The sequence below is a fragment of the Heterodontus francisci genome, chromosome 40, assembly GCF_036365525.1.
Source record: "Heterodontus francisci isolate sHetFra1 chromosome 40, sHetFra1.hap1, whole genome shotgun sequence".
NCBI classification, from domain to species: Eukaryota; Metazoa; Chordata; class Chondrichthyes; order Heterodontiformes; family Heterodontidae; genus Heterodontus; species Heterodontus francisci.
In genome coordinates this window covers 18,644,982-18,663,146 of record NC_090410.1, presented here as the reverse complement: position 1 = coordinate 18,663,146, position 18,165 = coordinate 18,644,982, and the positions used below count along the sequence as shown (strand labels likewise).

General features: G+C 45.0%; 1 protein-coding gene across 3 annotated transcripts in view; it reads right to left on the bottom strand.

Moving 5' to 3' along the window:
• Window positions 1-1,520: 1,520 nt before the first annotated feature.
• LOC137353229 (regulator of microtubule dynamics protein 3-like) overlaps window positions 1,521-18,165 on the bottom strand; it is an 80,438-nt gene continuing 63,793 nt past the window's right edge. The window contains exons 12-14 of one of the 3 annotated variants that reach the window (XR_010969820.1): window positions 11,817-11,904; window positions 7,107-7,515; window positions 1,521-2,004 (exon numbers count right to left, since the gene is read on the bottom strand). Coding sequence is in view for 1 of the 3 variants with exons in the window: in XM_068019306.1 (XP_067875407.1) it covers window positions 1,969-2,004; window positions 11,817-11,904 (124 nt within the window). In the remaining 2 variants the exon portion in view is untranslated. The remainder of the gene's footprint in view (window positions 2,005-7,106; window positions 7,516-11,816; window positions 11,905-18,165) is intronic. The other 2 variants (XR_010969819.1, XM_068019306.1) reach the window with 2 other exon arrangements.

Below are 18,165 nucleotides of genomic sequence, written 5' to 3'. Positions count from 1 at the left end.
GCGGCCATCAATGGTGGAGCAATTAAAATCATAGATGCTCAAGAGGCCAAAATTAGAGCAGGACAGATACCTCGGCGGATTGTTGGGCTGGAGGAGATTACAAAGATATGGAGGGATCAGGACATGGAAGGATTTGAAGACGAGGATGAAAATTTTAAAACTGAAGTTTGCTGAACCAGGAGCAAGTGTAGGTCAATGAGCAGAGGTGATGGGTGAGCGGGATTTGGTGCAAGTTAGGACACGGGCAACAGAGTTTAGAACGACGTCAAGTTTATGGAGGGTAGAATGATGGAGGCCGTCCAGGAGTGCATTAGAATAGTTAGGTATGGAGGTATCAAAGTCTTGGATGAAGGTTTCAGTAGCAAGAGATATGACGGGTGCAGTTGGCCGATGTTATGGAGGTGGAAATAGGTGGTCTTAGAGCAGATATGTGGTTGAAAGCTCATCTCGGGGTCAAATATGAAACTGAGGTTGCAAACAGACTGGTTAAGCCTCAGACAGTTGCCAGGGAGAGGAATGGAGTTGGTGGCTAGGGAATGGAGTGTGCAGCAGGGACCGAAGACAATGGTTTCAGTCTTCCCAGTATTTAAATGGAGGAAATTTCTGCTCATCTTGTACTGGATGTCAGACAAGCAGTCTGACAATTTAGAAAAATGGAGGGGTCAAGAGGTCGTGGTGAGGTAAAGCTGAGTGTTATCAGCTGACTGTTTTTGGATGATGTCTCTGAGGGGCTGCACATAGATGAGAAATAGTGGGGAGGGTGCAAGGATAGATTCTTGGTAGACACCGGAGGTAATGGGAAAGCCACTGATGGCGATTCTCTGGCTATGATTAGATAAGATTGGAACTAGGTGAGTGTAGTCCCATACAGCTGGACAACTGGAGAGGCTTTGGAGGAGGATGGTGTGGTCAACTGTGTCAAAGGCTGCAGACAGGTCAAGAAGGACAAAGCAGATTCATACGATTCTCATTTTTGTGGATCTGTGATGCCAGGGGTTGCCAACTCTGGCTGAACATATTCCTGGAGGTTTCATCACATGACCTATCACCTCCAACTGCCTCTTTTGGTCAAACAGTCCTTCCTAGCTTAAAAGTGTTCAAAGAAAACAAAAATAAAATGTTCTTAATGCTCGTATGATTCTTCTTGGGTGTGGTGCGCAACCATGCCCAGGAGATTAATCTTCAATTCCTGGAGGGGTGGCAACCTAGCAATGGCATCAACTTCCAGAATGCAGGGGCAATTACTCTGTTGAGTGGTTGAGTGCTGTCATTGGAGGGAGACCACGCACTTGCAGTTGGCTGCATCTCTAGAAAATCATACAACACAGAAAGAGGCCATTTGGCCTCCACCGTGTACTGGTGAGTCTCGATGCTTTGTCATGTGAGGCTCTGGAATTAAAAATTCACAAACCTCATGAGTGCAACTGAAACCTTCAGTTGATTCCTACTTGCATGATGGAACAAACACATTTTCGTTTGGTATAACATGTTTATTACGTTGCAAGAATTCTTATTAAATTGAAACATGTCATGAATTAAATGAAACACCAGCCAAGTTTGACTATAAAAGAGGTAAAATACACTGCTAAATGAATTGCTTACATTATATTACCTACTGCCATTCTATTTATGACTAAAACAATTTGAATATTTCTTATTCCTCTGTACTTGCATATTTAGACCCAAAGAATGTTTCGTTCCTGACCAGGATGTCTGTGACAAATACTGCCTAGTGTATGCTGGAGGAGCATGAGCGACTGAGAGTAAAGGGGTTTCTATATTTGAGGAGAGGAAGGGAGAATAGATTGCCTTTTGAAAAATCTCCTTATTTATATAATGCTCAAGCATTGTTTTTATTTTAAATCAAATCGTTAACCATAGCTGCAGGAAGATGACAAGGTCTGTGGTGCTGGTAGCTCATGGTCAGTCCTGGGTTGGTTCTGTTGGTTCCTCAAACACTGCATCTCTTCAGTCCTGCAAATCTCCGCCCTCATCAGCTTCGTCCTGAAGGGGAAGAAGACAAAAATACAATCAAATTCAGTGGTTTGCTCATTAACTGAACTCTGCTACGTTGTACTGAAGGCAAATGTAATCCCATGATTCTTATTCCTGCTGCTGCACAGCTTGTTCCTGCATTGGGCTGGGGTCCTGGTGAAACAACTTTATTGGGAGCTTGCTGTGTGAGATTGGCTGCTGCATTTCCTACATTACCATAGTGATTACACTTCAAAAGCACTTGGTTGGTTGTAAAGTGCTTTGGGATGTCCTGAGGTTACTATATAAATGCAAGTCTTTCTTTTAGGCCTTGAATACTTGACTGATCTGCGGTTGTCAAGCTACAGATACTGACTTGATAAAGTAGGGACAAAAGTCCCAAGTTATGCCATTAGCCTTTCACTGTGTGTCAGCTGTGGCTCAGTGAGTAGCACTCTCATCTCTGAGTCAGAAAGTTCTGGCTTCAAATCCCACTCCAAAGACTTGAGCATAACAATCTAGTGCAGTACTGAGGGAATGCTGTACTGTCAGAGGTGTCATCTTTTGGATTAGATATTAAATTGAGATCCTGCCTGCCCTCTCGGGTGGACATAAAAGATCCCCTGGCACTTTTCCAAAGAACAGCAGGCAATTTATCCCCAATGTCCTGGCCAATATTTATCCCACAAACAACGTTTCAAAAACAGATTATCTGCTCATTATCACATTGCTGTTTGTGGGATCTTGCTGTGTGTAAATTGGCTGCTGCATTTCCTACAACAGTGACTACACTTCAAAAATACTTCATTGGCTGTAAAATGCCTTGGGAGTCCTGTGGTCATGAAAGGCACTATATAAAGGCAATTCTTTCTTGAGCTTCTGGTTTTTAAAGATTCATTAGTTTCTCAAACGGATTTGAAAAATAGTGACTCTCTGCTGGCTTTGAGCAGGATGCAGATATCTCCCCTGGCAATAACTCCAGGGCCAGCAATGACAATCTCTAGAGCTTGGAGCAGATCAACCTGGGTCTGCAGCAACTCCAGCACTGGCAGTGACAAATATGTGGCCTGAAGTTGGCTGCCCTGGCTCTACAGCTAGGGAGCTGAGCACAATCTAGCCTGAAGCTGGGGTTTAGAGCAGAACATGGGATTGACAGAACTTTAAAAGTCAATAATTTATTAATTCCCAGGATGTGGGCTTTGATGGCAAGACCAGCATATATTGCCCAGCTCCTAGTTGTCCTTGAGAAGATGGTGATGAGCCGTCTTTTTGAACCACTGCAGTCTGTGTGGTGAAGATGCTTCCACAGTGCTGTTAGGGAGGGAGTTCCAGGACTTTGACCCAGCAATAATGAAGGAACTGCAATATAGGAACAGAGGAGCAGGAGCAGGCTATTCAGCCTGTTGAGCCTGCTCCACCATTCAATTAGATCATGGCTGATCATCTGCCTCAATGCCACTTTCCTGCGCTATCCCCATATCCCTTGATGCCATTAGTATCCAGATATCTGTCAATTTCTGTCTTGAACATGCTCAATGATTGAGCTGCCGCAGCCGTCTAGAGAATTCCAAAGATTCACCACCCTCTGAGTGAAGAAAAAAAATCAAGACTTAAATGATCTACCCCTTATTCTGAGACTAAGTCCCCTGGTTCTAGACTCACCAGCCAGGGGAAACTCCTATCTACGTCCACCCTATCATGCCTTGTAAGAATTTTGCAAGTTTCAATGAGATCACCTCTCATTCTTCGAAACTCTGGAGAATGCAGATCGAGTTTCATCAATCTCTCCTCATAAGATAATCCTGCCATCCCAGGGATTAGTTCGGTGAACCTCTGTTGCACTCTCTCTATGACAAGTATATCCTTCCTTAGATGAGGAGACCAAAACTGTACACAATACTCCAGGTGTGGTCTCACCAGGCTCTAGACAACTGCAACAAGACTTTTCTCCTGTACTCAAAACCCCTTGCAGTGAAGGCCAACATACCATTTGTCTTCCTAATTGCTTGCTGCACCTGCATACTAGCTTTTAGTGACTCATGAACAAGGACACCCAGGTCCTTTTGAAAATTAACACTTCCCAACCTCTCTCCATTTAAGAAATACTTTGTTTTTCTGTTTTTACTACCAAAGTGAATCTCTTCACACTTATCCACATTATATTCCATCTGTCATGTTTTTGGCCCATTCACTTAGCCTGTCCAAGTCCCCTTGAAGTATCCTCGCATCCTCCTCACAACTTACATTCCCACCTAGTTTTGTGTCATCAGCAAATTTGGAAAAATTACATTTGGTCCCCACGTCCAAATCATTTATATAGATTGTGAACAGCTGTGGCCCCAGCACTGAACCTTGCGGTACCCCCAGCACTGAACCTTGCGGTACCCCACTAGTAATAGCCTGCCATCCTGAGAATGACCCCTTTATTCCCACTCTCTGTTTTCTATCTGTTAACCAATTCTCAATTCATACCAGTATTTTAACCCCAAATCCCATGTGTTCTAATTTTGTTTACTAACTTGTGTGGGACCTTATGAAAAGCCTTCTGAAAATCCAAATGCACCACATCCACTGGTTCTCCTTTGTCTATTCTACAAATAACATCCTCAAAAAATTCCAATAGATTTGTCAAACATGATTTCCCTTTCATAAATCCATGTTGACTCTGCCCAATCATATCATTATTTTCTAAGTGTCTAGTTATCCTTTATAATTGATTCTAACTTCCTCCCTACTACTGACGTCAAACTAACAGGTCTGTGGTTCCTCCCTCCCTCCTTTCTTAAATAGTGGGGTTACATTTGATACTTTCCGGTCTGCAGAAACCTTTCCAGAATCTATAGAATTTTGAAAGATAATCATCAATGCATCCGCTATCTCTATAGCCACTTCCTTCAACACTCTGGGATGTAGCTCACCTGGTCCAGGGGATTTATCAACCTTCAATCCAGTTAATTTTTTGAGTACCACCTCTTTATTTCTCCACCATTTCCCTATTCTCCATTATAAATTCTCCTGTCCCTGCCTGTCATGGATCCACATTTGTCCTTGCTAATCTTTTCCTTTTCACATACCTAAAGAAGCTTTTGCAGTCTGCCTTTATGTTTCATGCTAGCTTGCATTCATATTCTCGTTTCCCTTTCTTTATCAGTTTCTTAGTCATCCTTTAGGGCAGCACAGTGGCGCAGTGGTTAGCACCGCAGCCTCACAGCTCCAGCGACCCGGGTTCAATTCCGGGTACTGCCTGTGTGGAGTTTGCAAGTTCTCCCTGTGTCTGCGTGGGTTTCCTCCGGGTGCTCCGGTTTCCTCCCACACGCCAAAGACTTGCAGGTTGATAGGTAAATTGGCCATTAGCAATTGCCCCTAGTATTGGTAGGTGGTAGGGAAATATAGGGACAGGTGGGGATGTGGTAGGAATATGGAATTAGTATAGGATTAGTGTAAATGGGTGGTTGATGGTCGGCACAGACTCGGTGGGCCGAAGGGCCTGTTTCAGTGCTGTATCTCTAAACTAAACTTTGCTGGATTCTAAATTGCTCCCAATCCTCATGACAAAAGGCCTCCTTTCATGCTGTAACCTTTCTATGATTCTTGCCACTTTCTCTTTTCTGGCAACCTTATAAGCTACTATCTTTGATCTAATGCAATCTTTAACTTCTTTTGTTGACCACAGTTGATTCATCTTTCCTGTTGTGTTTTTGGGTCTTAGACAAAATGTATATTTGTTGTAGACCATGTAATACTTCTTTAAATACTAGCCATTGCCTGTCTACTGTCAAACCTTTTAGTGTATTTTCCCAATCCACCATAGCCAACTTGCCCCTTATAACTTTGTAGATTCCTTTGTTCAGATTTTCAGTTTCAGAATGAACTATCTCACTTTCAAATTTAATGTAAAATTCTATCATATTAAGGTCACTATTTCCCAAAGGTTCCTTTACAGCAAGATTAATTAGCCCTTTCTCATTACATAAGTAAATCTAAAGTAGCCCGATCCCTATTTGGTTCTTCAACGTACTGCTCCAGAAACCCACCTCATGCACACAGATATAATTCCAAGTCAGAATGGTGGGAACTTGGAGGAGGGAGTGTTTCCAAGCAACTGCTGTCGTTCCAGGTGGTAGAGGTCACGGGTTTGGAAGATGCTGTTGAAGGAGACTTGGTGAGTTGCTGCAGTGCATCTTATAGATGGTGCAAACTGCTGCCACTGTACGTCAGTGGTGGAAGGAGTGAATCAAAGGGACTGCTTGCTTCTTGAGTGTTTTTGGAACTGCACTCATCCAGGCAAGTGGAGAGTATTCCATGACACTCCTGTGCCTTCTAGGTGGTAGAAAGCCTTTGGGGGGGTCAGGAGGTGAGTTACTCACTGCAGAATTCTCAGCCTCTGACCTGTTCTTGTAGCCACAGTATTTAAGTGCCTGGGAAAAGAGAAGCAGAGTTAACGTTTCGGGTCAGTGACCCTTCTTCGGAGCAGGTCACTGACCCGAAACGTTAACTCTGCTTCTCTTTTCACAGATGCTGCCAGACCTGCTGAGTGGTTCCAGCATTTCTTGTTTTTATTTCAGATTTCCAGCATCTGCAGTATTTTGCTTTTATTTAAGTGCCTGGTCCAGTTAAGTTTCTGATCAATGGTAACCCCCAGGATCTTGATGGCAGGGGATTCAGTGATGGTAATGCCATTGAATATCAAGAAGAGGTGGTCATTGTCTGGCATTTGTATGGCACAAATATTACTTGCCACCTATCAGCCCAAGCCTGGATGTTGTCCAGGGCTTGCTGCATGCAGGCACGAGCTGCTTCAGTATCTGAGGAGTTGCAAATGGAACTGAACATTGTGAAATCATTAGCGAACATCCCCACTTCTGACCTTATGATGGAGGGAAGGTCATTGAAGAAGCAGCTGAAGATGATTGGGCCTGGGACAAAGACCTGAGGAACTCCTGCAGGGATGCCCTGGGACTGAGATTATTGCCCTAACAAACACAACCATTTTGCTTTGTGTTAAGTATGACTCCAGCTAGTGGAGAGCTGTTCCCCTGATCCCCACTGACTTTAGTTTTACTACAGCTCCTTGGTGTCACATTCAGTCAAATCATAGATACTGCATTGATGTCAAGGGCAGTCACTCTCACCTCACCTCTGGCATTCAATTCTTTTGTCCATGTTTGGACCAAGGTTGTAACAAGGTCTAGATTTATGCTGGAACCCAAACTGAGCATCGGTAAGCAGGTTACTGGTGAGTGGGTGCTGCTTGATAGCACTGTTGACAACACCTTCCACCTGCTGATGACTGAGTGTAGGCTGTGCAGTAATTAGTCAGCTTGGATTTGTCCTGCCTTTTGTGGACAGGATATATCTGATAATTTTCCACATTGTTGCGTAGATGCCAGTGTTGTAGCTGTACTGGAACAACTTGGCCAGGGGCGCAGCTAGTCCTGGTGCATAGGTCATCAGCACTGCAGCTGAGATGTTGTTGGGGCCCTTCGTCTTTGTCATCTCCAATGCATTCAGCTGGTCTTGATATCATCCAAAGATGAACACCTTTTGGGGACATAACCATAACTATAACACTACCAATAACAACTTGCATTTATATAGGGTCTTTTATAACTTCAGGAAGTCCCAAAGCACTTTACAGCCAATGAAGTACTGTTTGAAGTGTAGTCACGGTTGCAGAGGAAATGCAGCAGCCAATTTGCACGCAGCAAGGTCCCACAGACAGCAATGAGGTAATGACCACATAATCTGTTTTTAGGTTTTGGTAGAAGAATAAATCTTACCCAGGACAGCAGGAAAACACTCTTGTACTTCGTCAGAATAGTGCTGAGGAATCTTTTACATCTACCTGACAGGGAAGATGGGGTCTTGGTTCAACATCTCATCTGAAAGACGGCACCTCTGACAGTGCAGCACTCCCTCAGTACAGCAATAGAATGTCAGACTGGATTTTGTGCTCAAGTCTTTGGAGCGGGATATGATCCTACAACCCTCTGAGGCAGTGGCAAGATGCTACCACCGAACCACAGCTGATAGCTAAGGAGTGTCAAATTTTGAGATCTAGGTGGGCAGAAATCTTTCTAGTTGCTCAGTCCAGGTGGAGTGAAATGCTAGGTGTTGAATCAACTTAAATGAAAAGTTGTTAGCCAGAATGTATCTGACTTATGTTACTGGATATGATGCAGGAATCAGGACTAGGGAGGTGGTGATTCCAGAGATGACATTTTAAGAACATATGAATTAGGAGCAGGAGTAGGCCACTCGGCCCCTCGAGCCTGCTCCGCCATTCAACAAGTTCATGGCTGAACTGATTACTCCACATTTCCACCTACCCTCAATAACCTTCCACCCTCTTGCTTATCAAGAATCTATCTACCTCTGCCTTAAAAATAATCAGACTCTGCTTCCACTGCCTTTTGAGGAAGAGAGTTCCAAAGACTCACGACCCTCAGAGAGAAAAAAATTCTCATCTCTGTCTTAAATGGGTGACCCCTTATTTTTAAACAGTGACCCCTAGTTATAGATTCTCCCAAAAGAGGAAACATCCTTTCCACATCCATCCTGTCAAGACCCCTCAAAATCTTATATATTTCAATCAAGTTGCCTCTTACTCTTCTAAACTTCAGCGGATACAAGCCTAGCCTGTCCAACCTTTCCTCAGAAGATAACCCGCCATTCCAAGTATTAGTCTAGTAAACCTTCTCTGAACTGCTTCCAACGCATTTACATCCTTCCTTAAATAAGGAGACCAATACTGTACACAGTACTCCAGATGTGATTTCACCAATGCCCTGTATAACTGAAGCATAACCTCCCTACTTTTGTATTCATTTCTCCTCACAATAAATGATAACATTCTTTTAGCTTTCCTAATTACTTGCTGGACCTACAGACTAACCTTTTGCAATTTATGCACTAGGACACCCAGATCCTTCTGCATCTCAGAGCTCTGCAATCTCTTACCATTTAGATAATATACTTTTTATTCTTCCTGCCAAAATGGACAATTTCACATTTTCCCACATTATACTCCATTTGACAGATTTTTGCCTACTCACTTAACCTATCTATATCCCTTTGTAGCCTCCTTATGTCCTCTTCACAACTTACTTTCCTACCTATCTTTGTGTCATCAGCAAATTTAGCAAACATACCTTTGGTCCCTTCATGCAAGGCATGGATCCCTGTGGCACATCATTCTTGCCAACTAGAAAATGATCTATTTATGCCTACTCTCTGTTTCCTGTTAGCTAGCCAATCTTTTATCCATGCCAATATGTTGCTCCCTACACAATGATCTTTTATTTTCCGCAATAAGTTTTGATGTGGCACCTTATCAAATGCCTTCTGGAGCTCTAAGTACAGTACATCCACCAGTTCCCTTTTATCCACAACACATGTTACTTCTTCAAAGAACTCCAATAAATTGGTTAAACATGATTTCCGTTTTACAAAACCATGTTGACTCTGCCTGATTACCTTCAATTTTTCTAAGTGCCCTGCTACAACATCTTTAATAATAGCTTCTAACATTTTCCCTAAGACAGATGTTAAGCTAACTGGTCTGTAGTTTCCTGCTTTCTGTCTCCCTTTTTGAATAAAGGAGTTCTATTCGCTATTTTCCAATCTAATGGAACCTTCCCCGAATTTAGGGAATTTTGGGAAATCAAAACCAATGCATTGACCATCTCACAGCCACTTCTTTTAAGACCCTAGGATGAAGTCCATCAGGACCCAGAGACTTGTCAGCCCACAGCTTCACCTAGATAACTAGAACAACAACTTCCACTTATAGACAGAGTAAAACATCCGAAGCTGATTCTTTGAAGGAATCCAGCATAATGAGGGGTTATAAGGTTAAAGGAGTTATTTTCCTATGAATTGGGGATTAATAAATTAAAAGCAGGGTTCATCTTCTAAAAAGGTTTAAAAAAAAGTTCATGCCTGTGTTGAAGGGCTTTCCTCATCTTAGAGCATACAGGCAGCTTCTGATGAGGGATTCACTCCTAAAGTCATGAATCTCATCACATGATGAAACTTTGATAACATAGTTTTACAGATGGTCACGTAAGCTACCACAGTGTAATAGTTGATAAGATGGTTTTATGTGGACAGTCTTTAACTACAGTCAACTGCATTTTTGACAAAACTGACCAAAGCTGAAAAATAGAATTATAATCTGGAAACTCAGTTCGATGACTAATGGATATTGACCACCATGAGAACTCGCAGCTTACTGCTGGCTTGGCCCTGCTTAGAAATTAAAGAAGGTGGATCTTAACTAGAAATTAACAGTTATACAGCCCTATTTGGGAAATAAAGGGGGACGAATCTACTTGCAAAAGAGGCAACACCCCCATACATAACAAAATTAGTTATGCAACTTAGAAACTATATAAATATTGGAAACACACAGTGGATTTTTAGATTTGTTGGACTTGCTCCAACGTGTCTCACGGTAAAGGTACAGCTATTGACGTGAGGAGACATGAGTTCTCCCCTTAACTGGGACAGAGGTATCTCGCTGAACTCTGTTGCCTTCTACTCTGGAATTTCAGGTAAATGTTATTTTAAAAATTGATGGATACCTTAAATATTTTACTGTAACAATATTTAGATTTTAAAATTGGATTCTCTATTAGAAACAAGATTATACATTCTTTTCCTAGGACTATTAATGTTGCGATTGACTGCCTCACCAACTGCGAATTGCGCTGTTATATAACTTATAAATCATTTTGTCTCACATGGCCTTCTGTATCATTAACTCGTGAACCCGTCTCTCTACACTCTTTGGTGGGGAGGCACATTACTGAGGAGAGATACCCGGACCCTTATAATATTCAGGTTATTATAATTTGGCTTTTTAAAAAGGCTATCTGGAGGACGGTAATATTTTCAGCTGCTTCCTTTCCCTTGAGTGAGATCGATCAGTCCATCAGACCCATTCATGTGCCTTTAGGATCTACCTTTCTCAACCTTAAATGAAAGTGATCACCTGGGGAGTATGCCTGATACGGGATAGTCCCAAAAAGGGGCTAGGATTATAATCCACCACACTTTATGGGAGTTTTATCAGACACATTTTGACACTGAGCCACACAAGCCAACTATTAGGAGAGATGACCAAAATTCTGGCCAAAGAGATTTTCATGAGTGACTTAAAGGAGCGGAAAGTAGAGAGGTGGAGAGGTTTAGGGAGGGAATTCCAGAGCTTAGGGTCTAGGTAGATGAAGGCATGGCTGCCAAGAACGGAGTGATGGAAATCGGAGCTGTGCAAGAAGCCAGAACTAATGGAGGATGAAATCAAGGTGCTGCGTTGTGAATCCTGCCCTTTACTAAAACTTTCATTCACATTCATCAAGCCAGTGTTAAATCTTCCTCTTCATTGGTTAACAGCTGATCAAAAATCATAGGCCAACGATAGGTGAGATGTGCTGTCATGTGATTTCCACGAATCAATTACAGTGCACAAAATAGATAATCACAGAGACATTTATTAACTTCACTGTTATGTATAAATGTCAGTGATGCTGGTTCTATAGTCCGAGGATAAGGCATTTTAGTGTTATCATAAACAAGCCAGTTTCATTTATAACCTGCAACTATTGATAGTTTCAGTCCTTGAAGGTGCTATTGTGCCACTTGGTAATTGTTCTTGGAAAATATTTAAGTTTGCTCAACCTATTAAAAAACCCATCAGATTGACCTGCCAGTTCATGAGCTGCATCATAGCAGTGGCTGTTTCAATCAATTTACTTATGCAAATATTCTCCTCATTTCACAGCTCCATAAAAGATTGCAGGCACATTGACAAGCAAACAGTTTAAAATGATATTTTTTACCTGTTGTTCGTTTTCAGTCTCTGTGTCTGGTGTTTGGGTCATGTCAGAGGTACTGATGTTGCACTCGTTTGAGTATGTCAAGGGATAACTGTGGAAATATGAAAGACATTCATCGTTCATTTAAGTCATAGATCGCCCAGTGGTTTGAGAGTTCAAATCTCACTGTTATGAAAATAATTTCAGAAATCTGGTAAATCTGGGCTGGCACCAGGAAATGACCAAGGAGGAAGGGAAACTGTCCCCTCTATTGGTCTGGCTGACATGTAATCCTAATCCTGCACTCTGTGATTAGAACAAAGAACAAAGAAAATTACAGCACAGGAACAGGCCCTTCGGCCCTCCAAGCCTACGCTGATCCAAATCCTCTATCTAAACCTGTCGCCTATTTTCAAAGGGTCTGTATCTCTTTACTTCCTGCCCATTCATGTATCTGTCTAGATACATCTTAAAAGACGCTATCGTGCCCGCGTCTACCACCTCCGCTGGCAATGCGTTCCATGCACCCACCACCCTCTGCGTAAAGAACATTCCACGCATATCCCCCCTAAACTTTTCCCCTTTCACTTTGAACTCGTGTCCCCTTGTAATTGAAACCCCCACTCTGGGAAAAAGCTTCTTGCTATCCACCCTGTCTATACCTCTCATGATTTTGTACACCTCAATCAGGTCCCCCCTCAACCTCCGTCTTTCTAATGAAAATAATCCTAATCTACTCAACCTCTCTTCATAGCTAGCGCCCTCCATACCAGGCAACATCCTGGTGAACCTCCTCTGCACCCTCTCCAAAGCATCCACATCCTTTTGGTAATGTGGCGACCAGAACTGCACGCAGTATTCCAAATGTGGCCGAACCAAAGTCCTATACAACTGTAACATGACCTGCCAACTCTTGTACTCAATACCCCGTCCGATGAAGGAAAGCATGCCGTATGCCTTCTTGACCACTCTATTGACCTGCATTGCCACCTTCAGGGAACAATGGACCTGAACACCCAAATCTCTCTGTACATCAATTTTCCCCAGGACCTTTCCATTTACTGTATAGTTCACTCTTGAATTGGATCTTCCAAAATGCATCACCTCGCATATGCCCTGATTGAACTCCATCTGCCATTTCTCTGCCCAACTCTCCAGTCTATCTATATTCTGCTGTATTCTCTGACAGTCCCCTTCAGTATCTGCTACTCCACCATTGATCTGAAATACTCTCAGGGCAACTAGCGATGGACAATAAACCTTCCTTATCGGTGTTGCCCACTTCCCAAGCACAAAGTAATTTCAAAAATATGATGCTGGGGTTCTCCCCATCTCTCCCGAGGCACTGACTCATACTGGGGTTCTCCTCATCTCTCCTGAGACACTGACTCATACTGGGGTTCTCCCCATCTCTCCCGAGGCACTGACTCATACTGGAGTTCTCCCCATCTCTCCTGAGACACTGACTCATACTGGGGTTCTCCCCATCTCTTCTGAGGCACTCATACTGGAGTTCTCCCCATCTCTCCTGAGACACTGACTCATACTGGGGTTCTCCCCATCTCTCCTGAGACACTGACTCATACTGGGGTTCTCCCCATCTCTCCCGAGGCACTGACTCATACTGGAGTTCTCCCCATCTCTCCTGAGACACTGACTCATACTGGGGTTCTCCCCATCTCTCCTGAGGCACTGACTCATACTGGAGTTCTCCCCATCTCTCCTGAGGCACTGACTCATACTGGGGTTCCCCCCATCTCTCCTGAGACACTGACTCATACTGGGGTTCTCCCCATCTCTCCCGAGGCACTGACTCATACTGGAGTTCTCCCCATCTCTCCTGAGACACTGACTCATACTGGGGTTCTCCCCATCTCTCCCGAGGCACTGACTCATACTGGAGTTCTCCCCATCTCTCCTGAGGCACTGACTCATACTGGAGTTCTCCCCATCTCTCCTGAGACACTGACTCATACTGGAGTTCTCCCCATCTCTCCTGAGGCACTGACTCATACTGGAGTTCTCCCCATCTCTCCTGAGACACTGACTCATACTGGGGTTCTCCCCATCTCTTCCGAGGCACTGACTCATACTGGAGTTCTCCCCATCTCTCCTGAGGCACTGACTCATACTGGGGTTCTCCCCATCTCTCCCGAGGCACTGACTCATGCTGGGGTTCTTCCCATCTCTCCTGAGGCATTGACTCATACTGGGGTTCTCCTCATCTCTCCTGAGGCACTGATTCATACTGGGGTTCTCCTCATCTCTCCTGAGGCACTGACTCATACTGGAGTTCTCCCCATCTCTCCTGAGGCACTGACTCATACTGGGGTTCTCCCCATCTCTCCTGAGGCATTGACTCATACTGGAGTTCTCCCCATCTCTCCTGAGGCACTGACTCATGCTGGGGTTCTTCCCATCTCTCCTGAGGCATTGACTCATACTGGGGTTCTCCTCATCTCTCCTGAGGCACTGACTCATACTGGGGTTCTCCTCATCTCTCCTGAGGCACTGACTCATACTGGGGTGCTCCTCATCTCTCCTGAGGCACTGACTCATGCTGGGGTTCTCCCCATCTTTCCTGAGGCACTGACTCATACTGGGGTTCTCCCCATCTCTCCTGAGGCACTGACTCATGCTGGGGCTCTCCCCATCTCTCCTGAGGCACTGACTCATGCTGGGGTTCTCCTCATCTCTCCTGAGGCACTGACTCATGCTGGGGTTCTCCTCATCTCTCCTGAGGCACTGACTCATACTGGGGTTCTCCTCATCTCTCCTGAGGCACTGACTCATGCTGGGGTTCTCCCCATCTCTCCTGAGACACTGACTCATACTGGGGCTCTCCCCATCTCTCCTGAAGCACTGACTCATGCTGGGGTTCTCCCCATCTCTCCTGAGGCACTGACTCATGCAGGGGTTTCCCCTCCTGTTCTGAATGCACTGGGGTACAGTTCCATGGGTGCTACTTGACTTTGGCACCTCACCAAATGACAATTCTTTCAGTGTAAATCTAAGTAATGGGTATGGGTAGTTAAGCATCACAACTGATGCTGATTATGTCTACCTAAATGTTCATGCTACACTTCCTAATGGGGTGGTTTTATAGCAATCAGGAGCATGGGTTGATTTTTTTTTCTCCCTAGCTCAGGGCCACAGTAGGTTATTATACGGAGTGATTATACGGCGTATCATGCGCACCCATCTGAAACTCAGGCAGCAGGGGCAGAAGGTCTGGAACTCGGTGGTTGGCGGGGGGCTGGAGGTCATGTTAGGAAGGATGGCAAGGCCTTAAAGAGGATGTAGAGGAAATCTACTAGAATGGTTTCAAGGATGAAAGACTTTAGTTAGGTGGAGAGACTAGAGAAACTGAGTGTATTCTATGATGCTAACAACATGCATTACTTTGTATTTATGTGTTATTTGCAAGACCTGACTATTCCAATGTTCCCCTGGTCAACTTCCCATCCTTCACCCTCAATGAACTTGAGTTCATCTAAATCTCTGCTGCACATATCCTAACTCGCAGCAAGTTCCATTCACTCATCTCCCCTGCGCTAATTGACCTACATTGGCTCCTGGTCTAGCAACACAATTTTAAAGTATTCTTCCTCACATTGAAATCCCTCCATCCCTTATGCCTTTCGAGCAAAATTCCGTAGTATGAGCGTGGTGTGTTCTTTGAACTCAGGAGTGTGAGCGCTGTGTATTCCTTGAACTCGGGAGTGTGAGCGCTGTGCGTTCTCTGAACTCGGGAGTGTGAGTGCTGTGTCTGCTCTGAGCAAGTGAGTGTGAGCGCAGTGAGTTCTCTGAACTCGGGAGTGTGAGCGCTGTGTATTCCTTGAACTCGGGAGTGTGAGCGCTGTGCGTTCTCTGAACTCGGGAGTGTGAGTGCTGTGTCTGCTCTGAGCAAGTGAGTGTGAGCGCAGTGAGTTCTCTGAACTCGGGAGTGTGAGCGCTGTGTATTCCTTGAACTCGGGAGTGTGAGCGCTGTGCGTTCTCTGAACTCGGGAGTGTGAACGCTGTGTGTTCTCTAATCTCGGCAGTGTGAGTGCTGTGTCTGCTCTGAACAAGTGAGTGTGAGCGCTGTTTGTTCTCTGAACTCGGGAGTGTGAGTGCTGTGTGTTCTCTGAACTCTGGAGTGTGAGCGCTGTTTGTTCTCTGAACTCGGGAGTGTGAGCGCTGTGTGTTCTCTGAACTCGGGAGTGTGAGCGCTGTGTGTTCTCTGAACTCGGGAGTGTGAGCGCTGTGTGTTCTCTGAACTCGGGAGTGTGAGCGCTGTTTGTTCTCTGAAATCGGGAGTGTGAGCGCTATTTGTTCTCTAATTCGGGAGTGTGAGCGCTGTGTGTTCTCTGAATTCGGGAGTGTGAGCGCTGTGTGTTCTCTAATTCGGGAGTGTGAGCGCTGTGTGTTCTCTGAATTCGGGAGTGTGAGCGCTGTGTGTTCTCTAATTCGGGAGTGTGAGCGCTGTGTGTTCTCTGAATTCGGGAGTGTGAGCGCTGTGTGTTCTCTGAATTCGGGAGTGTGAGCGCTGTGTGTTCTCTGAATTCGGGAGTGTGAGCGCTGTGTGTTCTCTAATTCGGGAGTGTGAGCGCTGTGTGTTCTCTAATTCGGGAGTGTGAGCGCTGTGTGTTCTCTGAACTCGTGAGTGTGAGTGCTGTTTGTTCTCTGAACACGTGAGTGTGAGCGCTGTGTATGCTCTGACCACGTGAGTGTGAGCGCTGCATGTGATCTAACCTCGGGAGTGTGAGCGCTGTGTTTTCTTTGAACTCAGAAATGCGAGCGCTGTGTGTTCTCTAATTCGGGAGTGTGAGCGCTGTGTGTTCTCTAATTCGGGAGTGTGAGCGCTGTGTGTTCTCTGAACTCGGGAGTGTTAGCGCTGTGTGTTCTCTAATTCGGGAGTGTGAGCGCTGTGTGTTCTCTGAATTCGGGAGTGTGAGCGCTGTGTGTTCTCTAATTTGGGAGTGTGAGCGCTGTGTGTTCTCTGAATTCGGGAGTGTGAGCGCTGTGTGTTCTCTAATTCGGGAGTGTGAGCGCTGTGTGTTCTCTGAATTCGGGAGTGTGAGTGCTGTGTGTTCTCTAATTCGGGAGCGTGAGCGCTGTGTGTTCTCTGAATTCGGGAGTGTGAGCGCTGTGTGTTCTCTAATTTGAGAGTGAGTGCTCTGTGTTCTCTGAACTCTGGAGTGTGAGTGCTGTGTGTTCTTTGAACTCGGGAGTGTGAGGGCTGTTTGTTCTCTGAACTTGGGAGTGTGAGCGCTGTGTGTTCTCTGAACTCGGGAGTGTGAGCGCTGTGTGTTCTCTGAACTCGGGAGTGTGAGCGCTGTTTGTTCTCTGAAATCGGGAGTGTGAGCGCTGTGTGTTCTCTGAATTCGGGAGTGTGAGCGCTGTGTGTTCTCTGAATTCGGGAGTGTGAGCGCTGTGTGTTCTCTAATTCGGGAGTGTGAGCGCTGTGTGTTCTCTAATTCGGGAGTGTGAGCGCTGTGTGTTCTCTAATTCGGGAGTGTGAGCGCTGTGTGTTCTCTGAACTCGTGAGTGTGAGTGCTGTTTGTTCTCTGAACACGTGAGTGTGAGCGCTGTGTATGCTCTGACCACGTGAGTGTGAGCGCTGCATGTGATCTAACCTCGGGAGTGTGAGCGCTGTGTTTTCTTTGAACTCAGAAATGCGAGCGCTGTGTGTTCTCTAATTCGGGAGTGTGAGCGCTGTGTGTTCTCTAATTCGGGAGTGTGAGCGCTGTGTGTTCTCTGAACTCGGGAGTGTTAGCGCTGTGTGTTCTCTAATTCGGGAGTGTGAGCGCTGTGTGTTCTCTGAATTCGGGAGTGTGAGCGCTGTGTGTTCTCTAATTCGGGAGTGTGAGCGCTGTGTGTTCTCTGAATTCGGGAGTGTGAGCGCTGTGTGTTCTCTAATTCGGGAGTGTGAGCGCTGTGTGTTCTCTGAATTCGGGAGTGTGAGTGCTGTGTGTTCTCTAATTTGAGAGTGAGTGCTCTGTGTTCTCTGAACTCGGGAGTGTGAGCGCTGTGTGTTAGCTGAAAGCAGTTGTGTTAGCAGTGTGAGCTTTGGAGGCTGTCCGACAATGACTGGATCAAATTATAAATTTCAGAGGACAATGAATTACTCTCCAGCAGACAGGATGAAATTACATATTCCTGACAAACTATTTTTTTTAAAAATTTATTTTGAGATACAGCACTGAAACAGGCCCTTCGGCCCACCAAGTCTGTGCTGACCATCAACCACCCATTTATACTAATCCTACATTAATCCCATTACCCTCTCACATCCCCACCTTCCCTCAATACCCTACCACCTACCTATACTAGGGGCAATTTATAATGAACAATTCACCTGTCAACCTGCAAGTCTTTGGCTGTGGGAGGA